Source organism: Oncorhynchus keta, chromosome 32 (genome assembly GCF_023373465.1).
Source record: "Oncorhynchus keta strain PuntledgeMale-10-30-2019 chromosome 32, Oket_V2, whole genome shotgun sequence".
Taxonomy (NCBI): domain Eukaryota; kingdom Metazoa; phylum Chordata; class Actinopteri; order Salmoniformes; family Salmonidae; genus Oncorhynchus; species Oncorhynchus keta.
The window spans coordinates 27108784-27127528 of record NC_068452.1 but is presented as its reverse complement, the minus strand read 5'-3'; the positions used below and the strand labels follow the sequence as shown (position 1 = coordinate 27127528).

General features: G+C 42.8%; 1 protein-coding gene across 1 annotated transcript; it reads left to right on the top strand.

Annotated features, from left to right (window-relative positions):
- The first annotated feature begins 6808 nt into the window (after positions 1–6808).
- On the top strand, positions 6809–18041 carry LOC118365493 (protein FMC1 homolog). The gene is made up of 2 exons (XM_035747749.2): positions 6809–7114; positions 17466–18041. Exons 1-2 carry the CDS (start codon positions 6986–6988, stop codon positions 17667–17669), a joined length of 333 nt encoding a protein of 110 aa, XP_035603642.1. The 5' UTR covers positions 6809–6985; the 3' UTR covers positions 17670–18041.
- The last annotated feature ends 704 nt before the right edge of the window (positions 18042–18745 follow it).

Below are 18745 nucleotides of genomic sequence, written 5' to 3'. Positions count from 1 at the left end.
ACAGGTCCTGATCCTGCTGAAAGTGGTGTTGAAGGTGCAGTGGGGGGCACTCCCTCTAGTCTAAGGAGATCCCATTGTCCCAGGGAAGTGAAGGGGACGTTATTCATATGGTACGTTAGATGGGAATCTATAAGACAATATGTAATTAACATACAGTGATTTGCATTATGGCCAATGGAATGGGTGAAATAAGGTCCTGGGTGGCCAAGCGGTCAAAAGCACTATACTGCAGTGCTGAGGCACCACTACAACCTGGGAGTCGATCCAGCCCATCCGGGGTAGGGGAAGGTTTGACTGGTGGGGCTTTCCTTGGCTGATCATGCTCTTGTGGCAGGGCTGGGTGCCTGCAGGCTGAATCCGGTTGTCAGACAAACAGTGTTTCCTCCAATAAATTGGTCCTGCTGACAGCCTTACGCATGGTGTCCCCGGTTCGCCAGCACAGCCCAGTGCGGGCTATTCCACCTCACCGCACTGACCTGGCTACGGGGACATTCAACCAGGTATGGTTGGGCAGGCTCGGTGCTCAAGAACTCCAGTGTGCCTGCACAATCGGGTATACCCAGTGGCACCTCCATGCACCAGCCCTCTGGTGGCGGCCCCCCGCACCAGGCTGTCTCTCCATCTTCTGCCTACAGGTGCTCCCGCCTGTCCAGTGCTGCTAGAGCCTTCCTCCTCTCCAGCGCTGTCAGTCTCCCGTCTGTCCTGAACCGCCAGAGCCTCCCGTCTGTCCTGAGCCGCCAGAGTCTCCCGTCTGTCCTGAGCCGCCAGAGTCTCCCGTCTGTCCTGAGCCGCCAGAGCCTCCCGTCTGTCCTGAGCCGCCAGAGCCTCCCGTCTGTCCTGAGCCGCCAGAGCCTCCCGTCTGTCCTGAGCCGCCAGAGCCTCCCGTCTGTCCTGAGCCGCCAGAGCCTCCCGTCTGTCCTGCGGACTCCGGCAGCAAAACCTGAACCTATAGGGGAGGGTCTGGGTGGGCATCTGTCCGTGGGGGCGGCTCTGGCGGGTGACGTGGACCCCACTTCACCACAGTTTTTCTCCGCCTCATTGTCCGCATCCGTGGCCTCTTACGAGCAGCGACCCTCGCCGCCGACCTCGGACTGGGGACCCTAGAAATGGGTCCCGAATTGACGGGAGTTTCCGGCAGCGCCGGACAGGCGAGAGACTCCGGCTGCGCCCTTCACCCCCACTCAGAGAGCATATCAAGTGCACCTATAGGCCTACAAATGAGTATAGCAAAGTGTTCTAACAAGCTTGCGTTATTATTTGCGACTTGTGTTTTTCTAATATCGAGGAATATTTCACTTTCTCTGGTTATAGAGTAACAACATTAATTGGTGCATGAGGCAGAAATACAACCCTGTCCTCAAACATGTACATCAGAAGTTATGGGCAAAGACAGAAAACATCCACATCAAATGTCATATTTTTCTTCATAAAATCACATGGGAAAACAACCACTTTTTGTGCAGTATTAATTTACCATACTTACAAACCACTTAATGGAAATGGACATTACTGGATTGTACATTGGCTGGTCATCTAGGTTTGTACCTGTAGACTTTCCATCACCATGAAGAAAAACAACGTACAATACAGTAATTAAGTACATTGAGACATCAAGTGGTTTGTGATGATGTGATGATGTGGCTCAGTTGGTAGAGCATGGCACTTGCAACGCCAGGGTTGTGGGTCTGATTCCCATGGGGGACCCATATGAAAAAGTATGGATAAGTATGCACTCACTACTGTAAGTTGCTCTGGATAAGAGAGTCTAGTAAAATGAATGAATAGACCATTTCTGGAGGCACATAGACATAAGTTGCATTTACAAAGTGTTTCAAGAAATTGGAAAACACGTTTTTTTATATTCTACAAGTATTACCAGATTAACTGTTTGTACAGATATTTGTCATACTCAAGTTAAAAATGCTGGTAAACATTCAAATACAAATACATGTAGTTTTATTTTTTAATCACAAAAGTGGGCCTTTACTAGTCCTGAATTAGCAGACCGATATAGACTCCCAAACTACTTCCCTCGGTTATGCTAGTGGCGGTGGTGAATCGGTGTGGGAAATGTTTTCCTGGCACAAGTTAGGTACCTTGATACCAATTGAGCAACGTTTGAACCCATTCCAGGGCACCCGGTCCTTCACAGAGAAAAGAGCATGGCTTCCCGAGGGGATGGCCTCAGTTTTACGGGCTCCTGACCAAATGGGCTGTTTTGTGGGGGTTTTAAACTTTTTTTACATAATGTTTCCTCCATCGTTTCTTATGACCAAAAAGAGCTTCTGGACATGAAAACCGCAATTACTCACATTGAACTGGGTGAGGATTATTTTATTAATGAGTCGGAGGCGAAGGATATACTGCTCCTCCCGGACCAAGCCCAAATCCCTGCCATTCGTATTAAGAGGAGACGCCGTTCCAGAGGTCGTAGAACCGGATGCCTGGCGAGGGTGCGCTGGTAAGATCAGTGGTGGTGTGTGTGTCTGTCAACAACAGCTGGTGCACAATCTCTAATATTAATGTCTCAAGGTTATGCTCGACTGAGTTAGAGTACCTCATGATAAACTGTAGATCACAATAATTACCAATGAAGGTTTTCATGTACAATTGAAGTTGGAAGTTTACATACACTTTGGTTGGAGTCATTAAAACTTGTTTTTCACCACTCCATACATTTCTTGTTAACAAACTATAGTTTTGGCAAGTCGATTAGGACATCTACTTTGTGCATGACACAAGTAATTCTTCCAACAATTGTTTACAGACAGATTATTTCACTTATAATTAATTCACTGTATCACAATTCCAGTGGGTCAGAAGTTAACATACAGTAAGTTGACTGTGCCTTTAAAATGCTTGGAAAATTCCAGAAAATGATGTAATGGCTTTAGAAGCTTCTAATAGGCTAATTGACATTATTTGAGTCAATTGGAGGTGTACCTGTGGATGTATTTCAAGGCCTTACCTTCAAACGCAGTAACTCTTTGCTTGACATCATGGGAAAATCAAAAGAAATCAGCCAAGACCTCAGAAAAACATTGCAGACCTCCACAAGTCTGGTTCATCCTTGGGAGCAATTTCCAAATGCCTGAAAGTACCACGTTCATCTGTACAAACAATAGTATGCAAGGATAAACACCATGGGACCACACAGCCATCATACCGCTCAGGAAGGAGACGCGTTCTCTCTCCTAGAAATGAACGTAGTGCAAATCAATCCCAGAACAACAGCAAAGGACCTTGTGAAGATGCTGGAGGAAACAGGTACAAAAGTATCTATATCCACAGTAAAACGAGTCCTACATCGTCATAACCTGAAAGGCCGCTCAGCAAGGAAGAGGCCACTGCTCCAAAAAGGCCATTAAAAAAGCCAGACTACAGTTTGCAACTGTACATGGGGACAAAGATTGTACTTTTTGGAGAAATGTCCTCTGGTCTGATGAAACAAAAATAGAACTGTTTGGCCATAATGACCATCGTCATGTTTGGAGGAAAAAGGGGAAGGTTTGCAAGTCGAAGAACACCATCCCAACCGTGAAGCACGGGGTGGCAGCATTATGTTGTGGGGGTGCTTTGCTGCTGGAGGGACTGGTGCACTTCACAAAATAAATGGCATCATGAGGAAAGAAAATTATGAGGATATATTGAAGCAACATCTCAAGACAACTGTCAGGAAGTTAAAGCTTGGTCGCAAATGGGTCTTCCAAATGGAAAATGAACCCTGGCATGCTTCCAAAGTTGTGGCAAAATGGCTTAAGGACAACAAAGTCAAGGCATTGGAGTGGACCTCACAAAGCCCTGACCTCAATCCAATATAAAATGTGTGGGCAGAACTGAAAAAGCTTGTGCGAGCAAGGAGGCCTACAAACCTGACTCCGTTACACCGGCTCTGTCAGGAGGAATGGGCCAAAATTCACCCAACTTATTGTGGGAAGCTTGTGGAAGGCTACCCGAAACATTTGACCCAAGTTAAACAATTTAAAGGCAATGCTACCAAATACTAATTGAGTGTATGTAAACCTCTGACCCACTGGGAATGTGATGAAAGACATTAAAGCTGAAATAAATCATTCTCTCTACTATTATTCTGACATTTCACATTCTTAATATAAGGTGGTGATCCTAACTGACCTAAAACAGGGAATTTTTACTTGGATTAAATGTCAGGAATTGTCAAAAACTGAGTTTATATGTATTTGGCTAAGGTGTATGGAAACTGTATATACTTAGTAACTGTCTATTTACCATCACAACCCGATGCTGGCACTAAGACCACACTCAACGAGCTGTATAAGGCCATAAGCAAACAAGAAAATGCTCATCCAGAGGACTCCTAGTGGCCGGTGATTTAATGCAGGAAAACGGAAATCCGTTTCAATAAATTTTTACCAGCATGTGACGTGCATCTAGAGGAAAAAATAAAATCTAGATCACCTTTACACTACAAAGCTCTCCCTCGCCCTCCATTTGGCAAATCTGACCATAACTCTGCTTACAAGCAAAAACTCAAGAAAGTGATGCGCTCAAAACTGAAGTGGTCTGATGAAGCGGGATGCTAAGCTACAGGACTGTTTCACTAGCACAGGCTGGAGTATGTTCCAGAATTCATCCGATGGCATTGAGGAGTAAACCACATTAGTCATCGGCTTCATTAATAAGTGCATCGATATGGATTACAGTCAACATCTGCACAGAGCTAAAGGCTAGAGCTGCCGCTTTCAAGGAGCGGGGCACTAATCTGGGCATTTATAAGAAACCCCCCTACACCCTCTGATGAACCATCAAACAGGCAAAGCTGCAGTACAGGACAAAGATCGAGTCCTACGACACAGGCTCTGACACTCATTGGATGTGGCAGGGCTTGCAAACTATCACAGATTACAAAGGGAAACCCAGCCGGGAGCTGCCCAGTGAAGTGAGCTAAATGCTTCTATGCTCATTTTGATGAAAGCAACACTGAATCATCCATGACAGCACCAGCTGTTCTGGATTACTGTGTGATCACGCTCTCCATAGCCAATGTGAGTAAGACCTTTAAAACAGGTTAACATTCACAAGGTCACATGGCCAGATGGATTACCAGGACGTGTACTCAGAACATGCACTGACCAGCTGGCAAGTGTCTTCACTGGCATTTTCAACCTCTCCCTGACCCAGTCTGTCATACCTATATGTTTTAAGCAGACCACCCTGTGCCAAAGAAAGCCGAGGTAACCTGCCTAAGTGACTACCGCCCCGTGGCACTCACATCTGTAGCCATGAAATGCTTTGAAAAGGTGGGCATGGCTCACATCAACACCATCATCCCAGAAACCCTAAACCCACTCCAATTCCTCATACAAGCCCAACAGATCCGCAATAGATCCTCTATTGCACTCCACACTGCCCTTTCTCACCTGGACAAAAGGAACACCTACGTGAGAATGCTGTTCAACACCATTGCCCTTAAAGCTCATCACTAAGCTAAGGACCCTGGGACTGAACACCTCCCTCTGCAACTGGATCCTGGACTTCCTGATGGGCCGACCCCAGGAGGTGAGGGTAGGCAACTACACATCCGCCATGCTTACCCTCAACACGGGGGCCCCTGTTCGCCCACGACTGCATGACCAGGCACAACTGTGGTAGGACTGATCACCAAAAATGATGAGACAGCTAATAGGAGGAGGTCAGAGACCTGGCAGTGTGGTGCCAGAACAACCACCTCTCCCTCAATGTGAGCAAGACAAAGGAGCTGATCATAGACTACAGGAAAAGTTGGGCCGAGCATGCCCCCTTTCACATCGACGGGGCTGTAGTGGAGCGGGTCGAGAGTTTCAAGTTCCTTGGTGTCCATATCACTAAAGACCTATCATGGTCCAAACACACCAAAACAGTTGTGAAGAGGGCACAACAATACCTATTCCCTCTCAGATGGCTGAAAATATTTGGCATGGGTCCTCCGATCCTCAAAAAGTTCTACAGCTGCTCCATCGAAAGACTGGTTGCATCACCGCTTGATATGGCAACTGCTTCTATACTAGGCAGTGTCAGAGGAAGGCCCTAAAAGCTGTCAAAGACTCCAGCCACCCAAGTCATAGACTGTTCTCTCTGCTAACGCACTGCAAGTGGTACCAGAGCGCCAAGTCTGGGACCAAAAGGCTTCTTAACATCTTCTACCCCCAATCCATAAGACTGCAGAACAGTTAATCAAATGGCTACCTGGACTATTTGCAATGAACCCATTATTTTATTATTTATTCATATTTTTTTGCACTGACTCTCTTGCACAGGCTTGATGTACACTCACAGGACTCTAATCACACATTCACACATACTACACTGACAATCCAACACACACACAAAACACACACACTCATGTATATTGACGCCGCATGCACACACATTCACATTCCTTCACATACTGTACTCTGCTGCTACTCTCTGTTTATTATCTATGCATAGTAACTTTAACTCTACCTACATGTACATATGATCTAAAATACCTCAACTAACCCGTACCCCTGCACATTGACTTGGTACCTCTCATATAAAGCATCGTTATTTTAATTGTATTCTGTTACTATTTTTCCTTTAGTTTATTTAACACATTTTCCTATTTACTTTTTTGAAACTCTGCATTGTTGGTAAAGGGCTTGCAAGTAAGCATTTCACGGTATGGTCAACATCTGTTGTATTCGGCGCATTTGACAAATACATTTGATTTGACACCTTAAATCCATGCCCACAAAGAATTCCGGATGTTCTCAAGGCAAAAGAGGGTCCGACCCGGTACTAGATGGGTGTAACTAATAAACTGTCCACTGATTGTAATATCTTTTGAATGAGTTATCGACATTGCAATGGTTTGAAACGTGGGCTTTTATTTTGAAGGTTTTAATTATTACTATACGAAAGTGATGTCATTATTTGTGCTCCTGGTAGTAGGTGAGCACGAATGATTTATGTATAATTGGTGCGCATCCAAACAAGCCAGTCCAACATGGCGTCGTTGTCTTCACCTCTACGCATTTGCCGGGGTATCCTGAGGGAGATACGAGCGATTAAAGGACCGGAATACAAACAATCTTTGGCATACAATTATGTTTTAGATCAATTCCGTAAAAACCAGGTAAGTCATGTTGATGAGTAAATTAGGTTAGCTAGCTACAACTTTAATGAAACCACGACATCTATCCACTATGGTAACGTAAGCTAATGTAGCTAACTTAGCTAGATTGCCGTGGTTAAGAAATGTGTTCGCGACCCCAACCACAATTTAGCCATCCTGGAACTGGTTATCTTCAAGAATAAGCTGCATTGGTGACTTTGTTATGGGACTAATTTGCTGAATTACAGCGATAAACTAACGTTATCCAATGGCAGCACCAGGTTAGTAATCATTGGTCCTAACGTTACTAGTAACTTGGCTGGCTAACCAAGCCAAGGTGACCGTCACGAGCCTGTGTCTTAACGTTAACATTAGTGCTACTTTTCCTCCTATGCACTATTATTAGGCCTAGATATTGCAGGACTACCGGCATGAAATTCATAAATAACCATGGCCAATGTTTAGTTGCTGCAGCAGTGCAGAAATGTACAGTGATTCTCAACAGCAGACGCTTCAGAGAGCTTTGGGGTACCTGAAAAGGCAGGGTAACAACTAGGTAACAAATTGAAAAACAGCAGGCCAAAATATTTCACATTTAATTTAGTGATGCACCGATATGACATTTTTGGCCGATATCCGATATTTTCCTTGCCAAAAGAAAACGATACAGAACTGATATTTAAAATGTTTGCGCCCTTTTAAGCATTCCAGTACAGTTAAATAGTTAAAACACACACATGGACGCGGTGGTCTAAGGCACTGCATCTCAGTGCAAGAGGTGTCACTACAGTCCCTGGTTTGAATCCAGGCTGTATCACATCCGGACGTGATTGGGAGTCCCATAGGGCGGCACACAATTGGCCCAGCGTCGTCCAGGATAGGCCGTCATTGTAAATAAGAATTTGTTCTTAAAACTGACTTGCCTAGTTAAATAAAGGTTACACACACACACACACACTCACCAAAAAGTTATTTTGTTGGCATTTACGTGTGTCCCCATTACCAGTAAAACATAATCAAAACCTATTTCTTTTACTTGCTGTGCTGTTTTGTTCATTTGTTCAGTCGTTTCATTCTCAACCAGGATTTCTATGGAACGCATGTCAAAAAATTATACACGTCAAATAGCACCATTTGACCAATCAGGACCTGAATTTGTCTGCACGTCACATAATAATTGAACATATTCATTCATTTTTTTAAACGTAGTTATTACACTGATTACACTATCACTCGTATTTCATATGTCACAACGACTCATCGATGCATATGCTATGATGCTGGTAAAGTTGTCTCGCACACCTACAGTGCTGGTCATTTAAAAAAAAAAAAAAGCTAGCTAGCTCATGGATGCAAACAATGTTCTTCCCCAAAAACATAGCAAAACGACATCTGTTTCAGTAGCTATAGTTTCATCTAAAATAACCAGAATTTATAAGACAGTTCTTATTTGATTAATGGTGGTTGAACCCATCTATGTGAAGCTAGCCACGATAAGGATTGAGCCACAATAGTGGACTTTGCGGTTAGCCTTCAAAATAAAAGTATGTCATTGACAATGATGTAAATGAATGCAAATGGTATAATTATGCCATACTTTAATTTTGAAGGCAAACCGGTAATTCCACTATTGTGCCTAATCCTTATTGTGGCTAGCTTCACAACACAACCCAGCGGTTGAGACTCACTAGCCAGATGAAGCTAGCTGGCTGCTTATAACGTTAGCCTTGGGCAACAGGGTTAACTTCTTGACGCTACCCATCCCTTAAGCGGGATAATTGTCATCAGCAACCGCTGAATAGCATAACGCCACAGTCAAATAATATTACAAAAAAATATTCATGAAATCACAAGTGCAATATTGCAAAACACAGTTTAGCCTTTTGTTAATCCACCTGTCGTCTCAGATTTTGAAATGATGCTTTACAGCGAAAGCAATCCAAGCGTTTGTAAGTTTATCGATCGCATGACAAAACATTAAGTACACTTAGCATCCGGTAGCTTGGTAACGAAAATCAGAAAAGCAATCAAATTAATCGTTTACCTTTTGATCTTCGGATGTTTTCACTCACGAGACTCCCAGTTACACAACAAATGTTCCTTTTGTTCCATAAAGATTATTTTTGTATCCAAAATACCTCTGTTTGTTTGTCGCGTTTGTCGCGTTATGTTCAGAAATCCACAGGAAAGAGCGGCCACGACAACGCAGACAAATTCCAAATAATATCCATAATGTCCACAAACATGGCAATACTAAAGTGCCTATAAGAACATCCAATAGTCCAAGGTTAATGAAATACAAATGGTATAGAGGGAAATAGTCCTATAATAACTACAACCTAAAACTTGTAACCTGGGAATATTGTTAAAAGGAACCACCAGCTTTCAAATGTTCTCATGTTCTATGCAAGGAACTGAAACGTTAGCTTTCATACATAGCACATATTGCACTTTTACGTTCTTCTCCAACACTTTGTTTTTGCATTATTTAAACAAAATTGAACATGTTTCATTATCTACTTGAGGCTAAATTTATTTTATGTATCTATTATATTAAGTTAAAATAAGTGTTAATTCACTATTGTTGTAATTGTCATTATTACAAATACATTTTCACAATTTAAAAAAAAATTGGCCGGTATATCGGTATCGGCTTTTTTGGTCCTCTAATAATCGGTATCAGCATTGAAAAATCATAATCGGTCGACCTCTACTTCTTAAGGCTGAAATCACGTTAAAACTTCTTGTGACTAGCAATCCCGGATCCGGGAGCGTAATCATAGCCTCAAACGAATTAACATAACGAAGCGGACATAAATACCCCTAGAAAATGTTCCTATTCATGAAAATCACAAATGAAATATATTGAGACACAGCTTAGTCTTTTGTTAATCACACTGTCATCTCAGATTTTCAAAATATGCGTTACAGCCAACGCTAGACAAGCATTTGTGTAAGTTTATCATGGCATAATGCTTTGCTGGCAGCAGGCAACATTTTCACAAATAAGAAAAGCAATCAAATTAAATAATTTACCTTCGAAGAACTTTGGATGTTTTCACTCGGGAGACTCTCAGTTAGATAGCAAATGTTCCTTTTTTCCAAAAATATTATTTTTGTAGGCGAAATTAGCTCCCGTTTGTTCATCATGCTTGGCTGAGAAATCAACTGGAAAATGCTATCACTACAACGCCAAACGTTTTTCCAAATTAGCTCCTTAATATCGACAGAAACATGGCAAACGTTGTTTAGAATCAATCCTCAATGTGTTTTTAACATGTATATTCGATAATATATCCGTCGAGGCAATTGGTGTCTCATAAGAAGCGATTGGAAAATAGGGCTACCTCAGTATTTTACGCAAGATTTTCTGCGGGAGACATCAGGTGACCACTTGCTAAATGTGGTCCCTTACGGCTATTCTTCAACAGAAATGCACAAAAAGACGTCACAATACTGTAGAAAACGTAAGCTCATTCGTAGCTCATTCACAGCCATATAAGGAGTCATTAGCATGAGGCGGTTTCAAAAAATACGGCACTTCATGATTGGATTTTTATCTGGGTTTCGCCTGTAACATCAGTTCTGTTGCACTCACAGACAATATCTTTGCTGTTTTGGAAACGTCAGCGTGTTCTATCCAAAGCTGTCAATTATATGCATAGTCGATATTTTGTCACGAAAAGATGCTCTTGTTTAAAACGGGAACGTTTTTCATCCAAAAATTTAAATATCGCCCCCTAGTCGTAAAAGGTTAATGCAACCGCTGTGTCAGATTTCAAAAAAGATTTACGGCAAAAGCACACCATGCGATAAAGTCCATTTATGTCCAAATACCTCCTTTGTGTTTGCGTTTAGTCCAGTAATTCAAATGCACAAGGCGCGAGCACCAAGTCCAGACGGAAAGTCAAAGTTCTATTACAGTTCGTAGAAACATGTCAAACGATGTATAGAATCAATCTTTAGGATGTTTTTATCATGAATCTTCAATAATGTTTCAACCGTACAATTTCTTTTGTCTTTAGAAATGAAAAGGAACAGAGCTTGTGCGTGACTAAACGAAAGGCTTTCAACCAGCTCTTATTCGCTCCCCCTTCACAGTAGAAGCCTGAAACAAGGTTCTAAAGACTGTTGACATCTAGTGGAAGCCGTAGGAAGTGCAATCGGACCAAATTTACACTGTATATTGGATAGGCAATCACTTGAAAAACTACAAACCTCAGATTTCCCACTTCTTGGTTAGATTTTTCTCAGGTTTTCACCTGCCATATGAGTTATTTTATACTCACAGGCATCATTCAAACAGTTTTAGAAACTTCAATGTTTTCTATCCAAGTCTACTAATAATATGCTTATCTTAGCTTCTGGGCCTGAGTAGCAGGCAGTTTACTCTGGGCATGCTTTTCATCCGAACGTGGAAACAGCGCCTCCCAGCCATAAGTTAAACTAGATATCGGTCGATTTATTTTTAGTTAATATCGTCTGATTCCGATATGCATCCCTAATTGAATATCTGTTTGACAGGCATTGACATATTGTGAGTGTCATTGAATATGGTCTGTTGGTGGATTTTTTATTTTGTGACCGTGGGCCAGGGAAAAAATTTTTAGATTGATATAACAAGCCAATCATAGCATTCCTTTCCTCTTGGCAAATGTGTTACCAACCATTCAAACTCATAAACTTAACAAAAGTAGGCTTCATTCAAACATTTGCCAAGAATACTCAGCAAAATGGTAAGGCCATAGCCCAACCATGAGATGGGACACGATCCTCTCTTCATGCAGTAGACTATATATTCACCCTGACCCCAACGAATACATCCTCTTTAGTTAGTAGATGTAATGTAGTATACAACGTAAAGTTAGCCATTTTTCCCAATAAATGTAATTTCTCATGCTTTGTGAACAACAGGTCATTTTCCAACAATGTAGAGAGAAAGATGATTTAAAAAAAAATGTAAATGACATTTTGACACGAGGAATAAATACACTGTGAATAAAAATGATAACATGGCTATATACAGGAAGTAGTACCAGCGAGTTGATGTGCAGGAGTAAGAGGTAATTGAGGTAGCTTGCATATAGGTAGGGGTAAAGTGACTAAGCAATACATTACATTTACATTACATTTAAGTCATTTAGCAGACGCTCTTATCCAGAGCGACTTACAAATTGGTGCATTCACCTTATGACATCCAGTGGAACATCCACTTTACAATAGTGCATCTAAATATTTTAAGGGGGGTGAGAAGGATTACTTTATCCTATCCTAGGTATTCCTTAAAGAGGTGGGGTTTCAGGTGTCTCCGGAAGGTGGTGATTGACTCCGCTGTCCTGGCGTCGTGAGGGAGTGTGTTCCACCATTGGGGAGCCAGAGCAGCGAACAGTTTTGACTGGGCTGAGCGGGAACTGTACTTCCTCAGTGGTAGGGAGGCGAGCAGGCCAGAGGTGGATGAACGCAGTGCCCTTGTTTGGGTGTAGGGCCTGATCAGAGCCTGGAGGTACTGAGGTGCCGTTCCCCTCACAGCTCCGTAGGCAAGCACCATGGTCTTGTAGCGGATGCGAGCTTCAACTGGAAGCCAGTGGAGAGAGCGGAGGAGCGGGGTGACGTGAGAGAACTTGGGAAGGTTGAACACCAGACGGGCTGCGGCGTTCTGGATGAGTTGTAGGGGTTTAATGGCACAGGCAGGGAGCCCAGCCAACAGCGAGTTGCAGTAATCCAGACGGGAGATGACAAGTGCCTGGATTAGGACCTGCGCCGCTTCCTGTGTGAGGCAGGGTCGTACTCTGCGGATGTTGTAGAGCATGAACCTACAGGAACGGGCCACCGCCTTGATGTTAGTTGAGAACGACAGGGTGTTGTCCAGGATCACGCCAAGGTTCTTAGCACTCTGGGAGGAGGACACAATGGAGTTGTCAACCGTGATGGCGAGATCATGGAACGGGCAGTCCTTCCCCGGGAGGAAGAGCAGCTCCGTCTTGCCGAGGTTCAGCTTGAGGTGGTGATCCGTCATCCACACTGATATGTCTGCCAGACATGCAGAGATGCGATTCACCACCTGGTCATCAGAAGGAGGAAAGGAGAAGATTAATTGTGTGTCGTCTGCATAGCAATGATAGGAGAGACCATGTGAGGTTATGACAGAGCCAAGTGACTTGGTGTATAGCGAGAATAGGAGAGGGCCTAGAACAGAGCCCTGGGGGACACCAGTGGTGAGAGCGCGTGGTGAGGAGACAGATTCTCGCCACGCCACCTGGTAGGAGCGACCTGTCAGGTAGGACGCAATCAAGCGTGGGCCGCGCCGGAGATGCCCAACTCGGAGAGGGTGGAGAGGAGGATCTGATGGTTCACAGTATCGAAGGCAGCCGATAGGTCTAGAAGGATGAGAGCAGAGGAGAGAGAGTTAGCTTTAGCGGTGCGGAGCGCCTCCGTGATACAGAGAAGAGGAGTCTCAGTTGAATGACTAGTCTTGAAACCTGACTGATTTGGATCAAGAAGGTCATTCTGAGAGAGAGAGCGGGAGAGCTGGCCAAGGACGGCACGTTCAAGAGTTTTGGAGAGAAAAGAAAGAAGGGATACTGGTCTGTAGTTGTTGACATCGGAGGGATCGAGTGTAGGTTTTTTCAGAAGGGGTGCAACTCTCGCTCTCTTGAAGACGGAAGGGACGTAGCCAGCGGTCAGGGATGAGTTGATGAGCGAGGTAAGGTAAGGGAGAAGGTCTCCGGAAATGGTCTGGAGAAGAGAGGAGGGGATAGGGTCAAGCGGGCAGGTTGTTGGGCGGCCGGCCGTCACAAGACGCGAGATTTCATCAATACGATGGGTAATAGACAGTAGCATCAGCTATATGGAGAGTATGAAAGTCTGGCTCTGGTGTCGGTGTGTGTTGATGTAAGTGTGTGTGGGTAGAGTCCAGTGTGTGCATCGTCAGTGTGAGAGTTGGTGCAAAGGAGGGTCAATGCAGGTAGTCCGGCTTGCCATTTGATTAGCTATTTCGCAGTGATATGTTTGGATTTCTGAACTTTAAATGTTATTAATCATTAGTTGTAGTAAAGACCGGAGGGGTGCCATAGCCGAGGGACTACACCAGAGGTTTATGGTTCTGTAGGAAGAAAGTATATAGTGGGTGCAATTAAGCTTGGAATGTACTGAGTGTAGGTAGGCATTGATAAGGGGCGAGAGCCATGGATTAGTGATTAAGGGGGATGAGGTCAGGTCGCATTACGGGAGAAAGAAAAGTTTCTGGCCCGTATCACTTAGTTTCCTGCCTAGCAATATAGACGCAATGTTTGTTCAGGTGTGTAGGAGGAGACTCAGCTTAAGAGGGTGGCAGGGTAGCCTAGTGGTTAGAGCGTTGGACTAGTAACCGAAAAGTTGCAAGTTCGAATCCCCGAGCTGACAAGGTACAAATCTGTCGTTCTGCCCCTGCACAGGCAGTTAACCCACTGTTCCTAAGCTGTCATTGAAAATAAGAATTTGTTCTTAACTGACTTGCCTCGTTAAATAAAGGTAACATTTTTTAAAAGAGAAAGGGTTAAATATCAGTGCTTGTGTATACATTGTATTTGTCTAATGCAGCTGTATTGATCCTCTGGGAAGAATAAACTTGGTTTGAGCTTTCATAGTGTCCGTTGTGTTTTTACTCTGAGAATTAGAACCTAACAGTAATCTTATGGCTTGGCGGTAGAAGCTGTTCAGGATCCTGTTGATTCCAGACTCTGTTATCATATTTATATTTTTGAAGTACTCAAACATATATAGTGTCCAACATCTGCTCCCCGGGCGCCGCTGACATCAATTAAGGCTGCCTCCCCTCTCTGATTCAGTAGTTGGGTTAAATGCGGGAGACACATTTCAGTTTAATGCGTACATTTGTGCAACTGACCCCCTTTCCTTTAGAAAGTCTACACCTCCAACTTTTTTCACATTTTACTGCCTTAAAATTCAATGGATTAAAAAAAAGAATTCTACAGATCTAACAACCTACTCCTCATTGTACAATTGAAAGAATGAAAAAAAACAGGGGGTTGGACAAGTCTCCAACCCCCTGAGTGTCCAACCCCCTGAGTTAATACTTGGTGGAATCACCTTGGGCAGCTGTGAATCATTTGGAATAAGATTCTACCAACCTTTTCCAACTCTTTGGGTTACATGCACTCAGTTGCTAGTTTATTAGGGTACACCACCCTGTTCAAGAAAATGGTTAGCTCCTAGAGACATTGAGTCACGTGGCCATGGGTTGCTATATAAAGCAGGCATCAAGGCATTCATTTTAATGTTTGATTGAATGTTAGAATTGTCAAAACGAGTGACCTAAGCTACTTTGAGCATGCTATAATCGTCGGTGCCAAGCACACCGGTTCCAGTATTTCAGAAGCGACCGGCCTCCTGGTCTTTTCACGCATGACGGTGTCTAGGGTTTACCGAGAATGGAGCGACAAACATCCAGTCTGCGGCAGTCCTGTGGGCGAAAACGGCTTGATGAGAGGTTGAAGGAAAATGGCAAGAATCGTGCAAGCTAACATGTGGGCCACAAACAGGGAAATAACGGCACAGTACAACAGTGGTGTGCAGAACGGCCTTTCAGAACTCGCAACAGATCTACACAACATACTCCTCATTTTCACAGATGGGCTATTGCAGCAGATGACCACACCGGGTTCCACTCCTATCAGTTTAAAACAACAAGAAGCGGCTCCAGTGGGCACGTGATCACCAACACTGGACAATTGAGGAGTGGTAAAACATTGCCTGGTTCGACTAATCCCGGTTCCTGTTGCGTCACGAGTGTAACCATCTCTATTTTCAAGTATTGTGGTGGCAACGTCATGTTATGGGTATGCTTGTCACCGGCAGGGACTGAGAAGTTTTAGGATCAAAAGACATATGAAAGAAGAACCGCACAGCCCAGGCAAAAAGCAACAAAAACCCACCTCCGTCTTCTGAAAACCTAACCCTGGAGTAGTTTTATTTTTCAGTGGGACAAATTTTAATGCAAAAGACACACCAGAATGGCTTTCAAAAGTGGTTGATGTTCCTGAATGGTCCAGTTTCAGTCCTGACTTGTCTCAGATTTTTTTAATTGATATTTTTGAAAATTAAGCAGATTTAAGATTTTAAATATTGCTGTCCATCAATGATGACCAAATTTACTGAGCTTGAGAAATGTTGATTTAAAAACTATGGCTATGCAGTATTTTTACCTTAAGAGTTGTGCAAAGTTGGTAGAATCTTAATTAAAGTTATTCACAGCTGTAATGGTTGCCAAAGATGATTCCACCAATATTAAACCTCTTAGTGCAGAGATCCCGCTAGCGGGATCAAATTCGACAACATCCTGTGAAATCCGAGTGCGCCAAATACAAAATCGTAATATTAGACATTCATGAAAATACAAGTGTCATACTTGATTCTTTAGCTTAAAATCTTGGTAATTGAACTGTTGTCAGATTTCAAGGAGGCTTTACGGTGAAAGTATTGCATTCGATTGTCTGAGGACCCAGCCTCACGTTAGCATATTTTCCAAACCAGCACAGCAAATAGCGATTTAAAATAAATCACTTTTGAAGATCTTCCTCTGTTTGCAATCCCAAGGGTCCCAGCTACACAATGAATGGTCATTTTGTTCGATAAAGTTCTTTGTCCCAAAAACACAGTTTAGTTGGCACCATTCAATTCAATAATCCAGTCCTTCAACATACATACAAAGTTCGTCCAAACGATGTTTTTATTAATCCTCAGGTTGTCTAATATCTAAATAAACAATATTTCAGACGGAGATTACCATGTTCAATGACAAAGAAAGAATTGGAAGTCATTCAGAGCTCCAAAAACATATTTTCCGGATCGATTTTCCTCGGGTTTTCGCCTGCTATATCAGTTCTGTTATACTCACAGACATTATTAGTTTTCTATCCAATTCTACCAGTTATTTGCATAGCCTAGCTTCTGAGCCTGAGTAACATGCAGTTTACTTTGGGCACGTCAGACAGGTGGAAATTCAGGAAACTAGCCTTACTCGCAGAGGTTAACTCTGGGGTGTGAAGACACACAACCAAGGTATCTTGTATTTGTTTATAATTTGGAAAATGTTCGATACATTTCTTTCACTTTGAAATTGTACAGTATTGTAAAAGGGATAAAAAAAAAAAATCCCTTTTAGATTAAGGCAGCAAAATGTGAATACAAGGGGGGTGTTTACATTCACTCGGCACTTTATATTTCTTTAGTAAATATATCATATCTATTTGCAAGTGTAATTGCTGCATAAATTCACCTTCAAGATGGCGACGTTAGTCCTATGTTAGTGTCATTGTTACGCATGGTTTATACATGCTTTTTATCTTAATTCTGACCATATTTTTTTTTTTAGATCACTGGGGAGAGATATTGTCGTGCTCAGGAGGAGGCCCTCCATGCTTCGCACAGCTACCTCTGTCTGCTCACCTCCACCCGGCAACACATTGCTCTCTACGACATGTACCATGGGAAAGGGCAGCGTGACACAGAGGAGATGGCAGGAATTGTGGGGCTCAGGCTGCCCACCCAGCCTGGAGGGAAGGGCTGGGAGAAGTGAGAGAAGGGATGGGAGAAGACTCTCGTACAACATCAGAGGGTTGTAATCATCACGCTGGACCTAATGCTATTTTGCTCTTTTACAAAACAGAGGAAGAGATGAAGGCTGCAACGAACAAGGACTGTGAATTGTGATTATACAAGGGAGGATCTAATAGCTTTGAAATATGTGATTCCCAGCTTTCCCCATCACTTTGTCTGTCTTGAGACAATGGCTGTAATTTAAAATCTTTGTAAATACAATGGGACAAATTCTGCCAATTAAAGTATTAATCACTTTTATCGGGTCACCATGACATCGCACTTTTCTTGCAATGTGTATGTGTATGCTGCTTAATTATCTGCTAATAAAACATAACCAATTAAATAATGATATCCCTTTTAACCTCAATTCAGTAAGGTTTACTTGGAGCAACGTATGATGTTCAGGTAGAGCACTAATACTCGGCAGATAAAACCGATGATAACGAACTAGGTCATATGTATATTTTAAAGGACATCAGGCAATTAAAATTCCTGGTTAATTAAAATATTAAGCATTACAAAGAGGGTATGATAAATCAGATGGGTGGATCATTGCGTGGCCTTTGATATTTTAAATGTGTTGTTCTTCACTACCCTTTGGCCAGTGGTTTAAACAGTGTGAAGACCAGCCAACAGTGAAATAAAGGAAAGGTCTTAGATAATGCTAGGGCATGCAACATGCATAAGAGAAGTATAACAATATGCATTATTTTTGTCTCGTGTGGGCGTTTTATTAGAGTATTACCAGCACAATGGAAAACGGCAGAAGTTGTATTGCTTTGTACTGGCAGATTCATTTGTTTCATTGTGTCCATGGCAACTGGCATTTCTACCAACTCCACATTTTTCTCTGCAGTCTTTTGCCATTTTTTTATGCGAGTAACATGTATTAGCTTCTGGGAACTTTTTTTTTTTTCGTTCTTTGCCCTTTGCTGCTATGTTTTCATCCTGGATTATTGTTAAAAAAGAAAGCCTCGTCGTTAACTGTGCCCCTATTGGACTCCATTCTCTTCTATTCATCCCATTTTCTTAGTTAAATCTGTGTATCTGCGT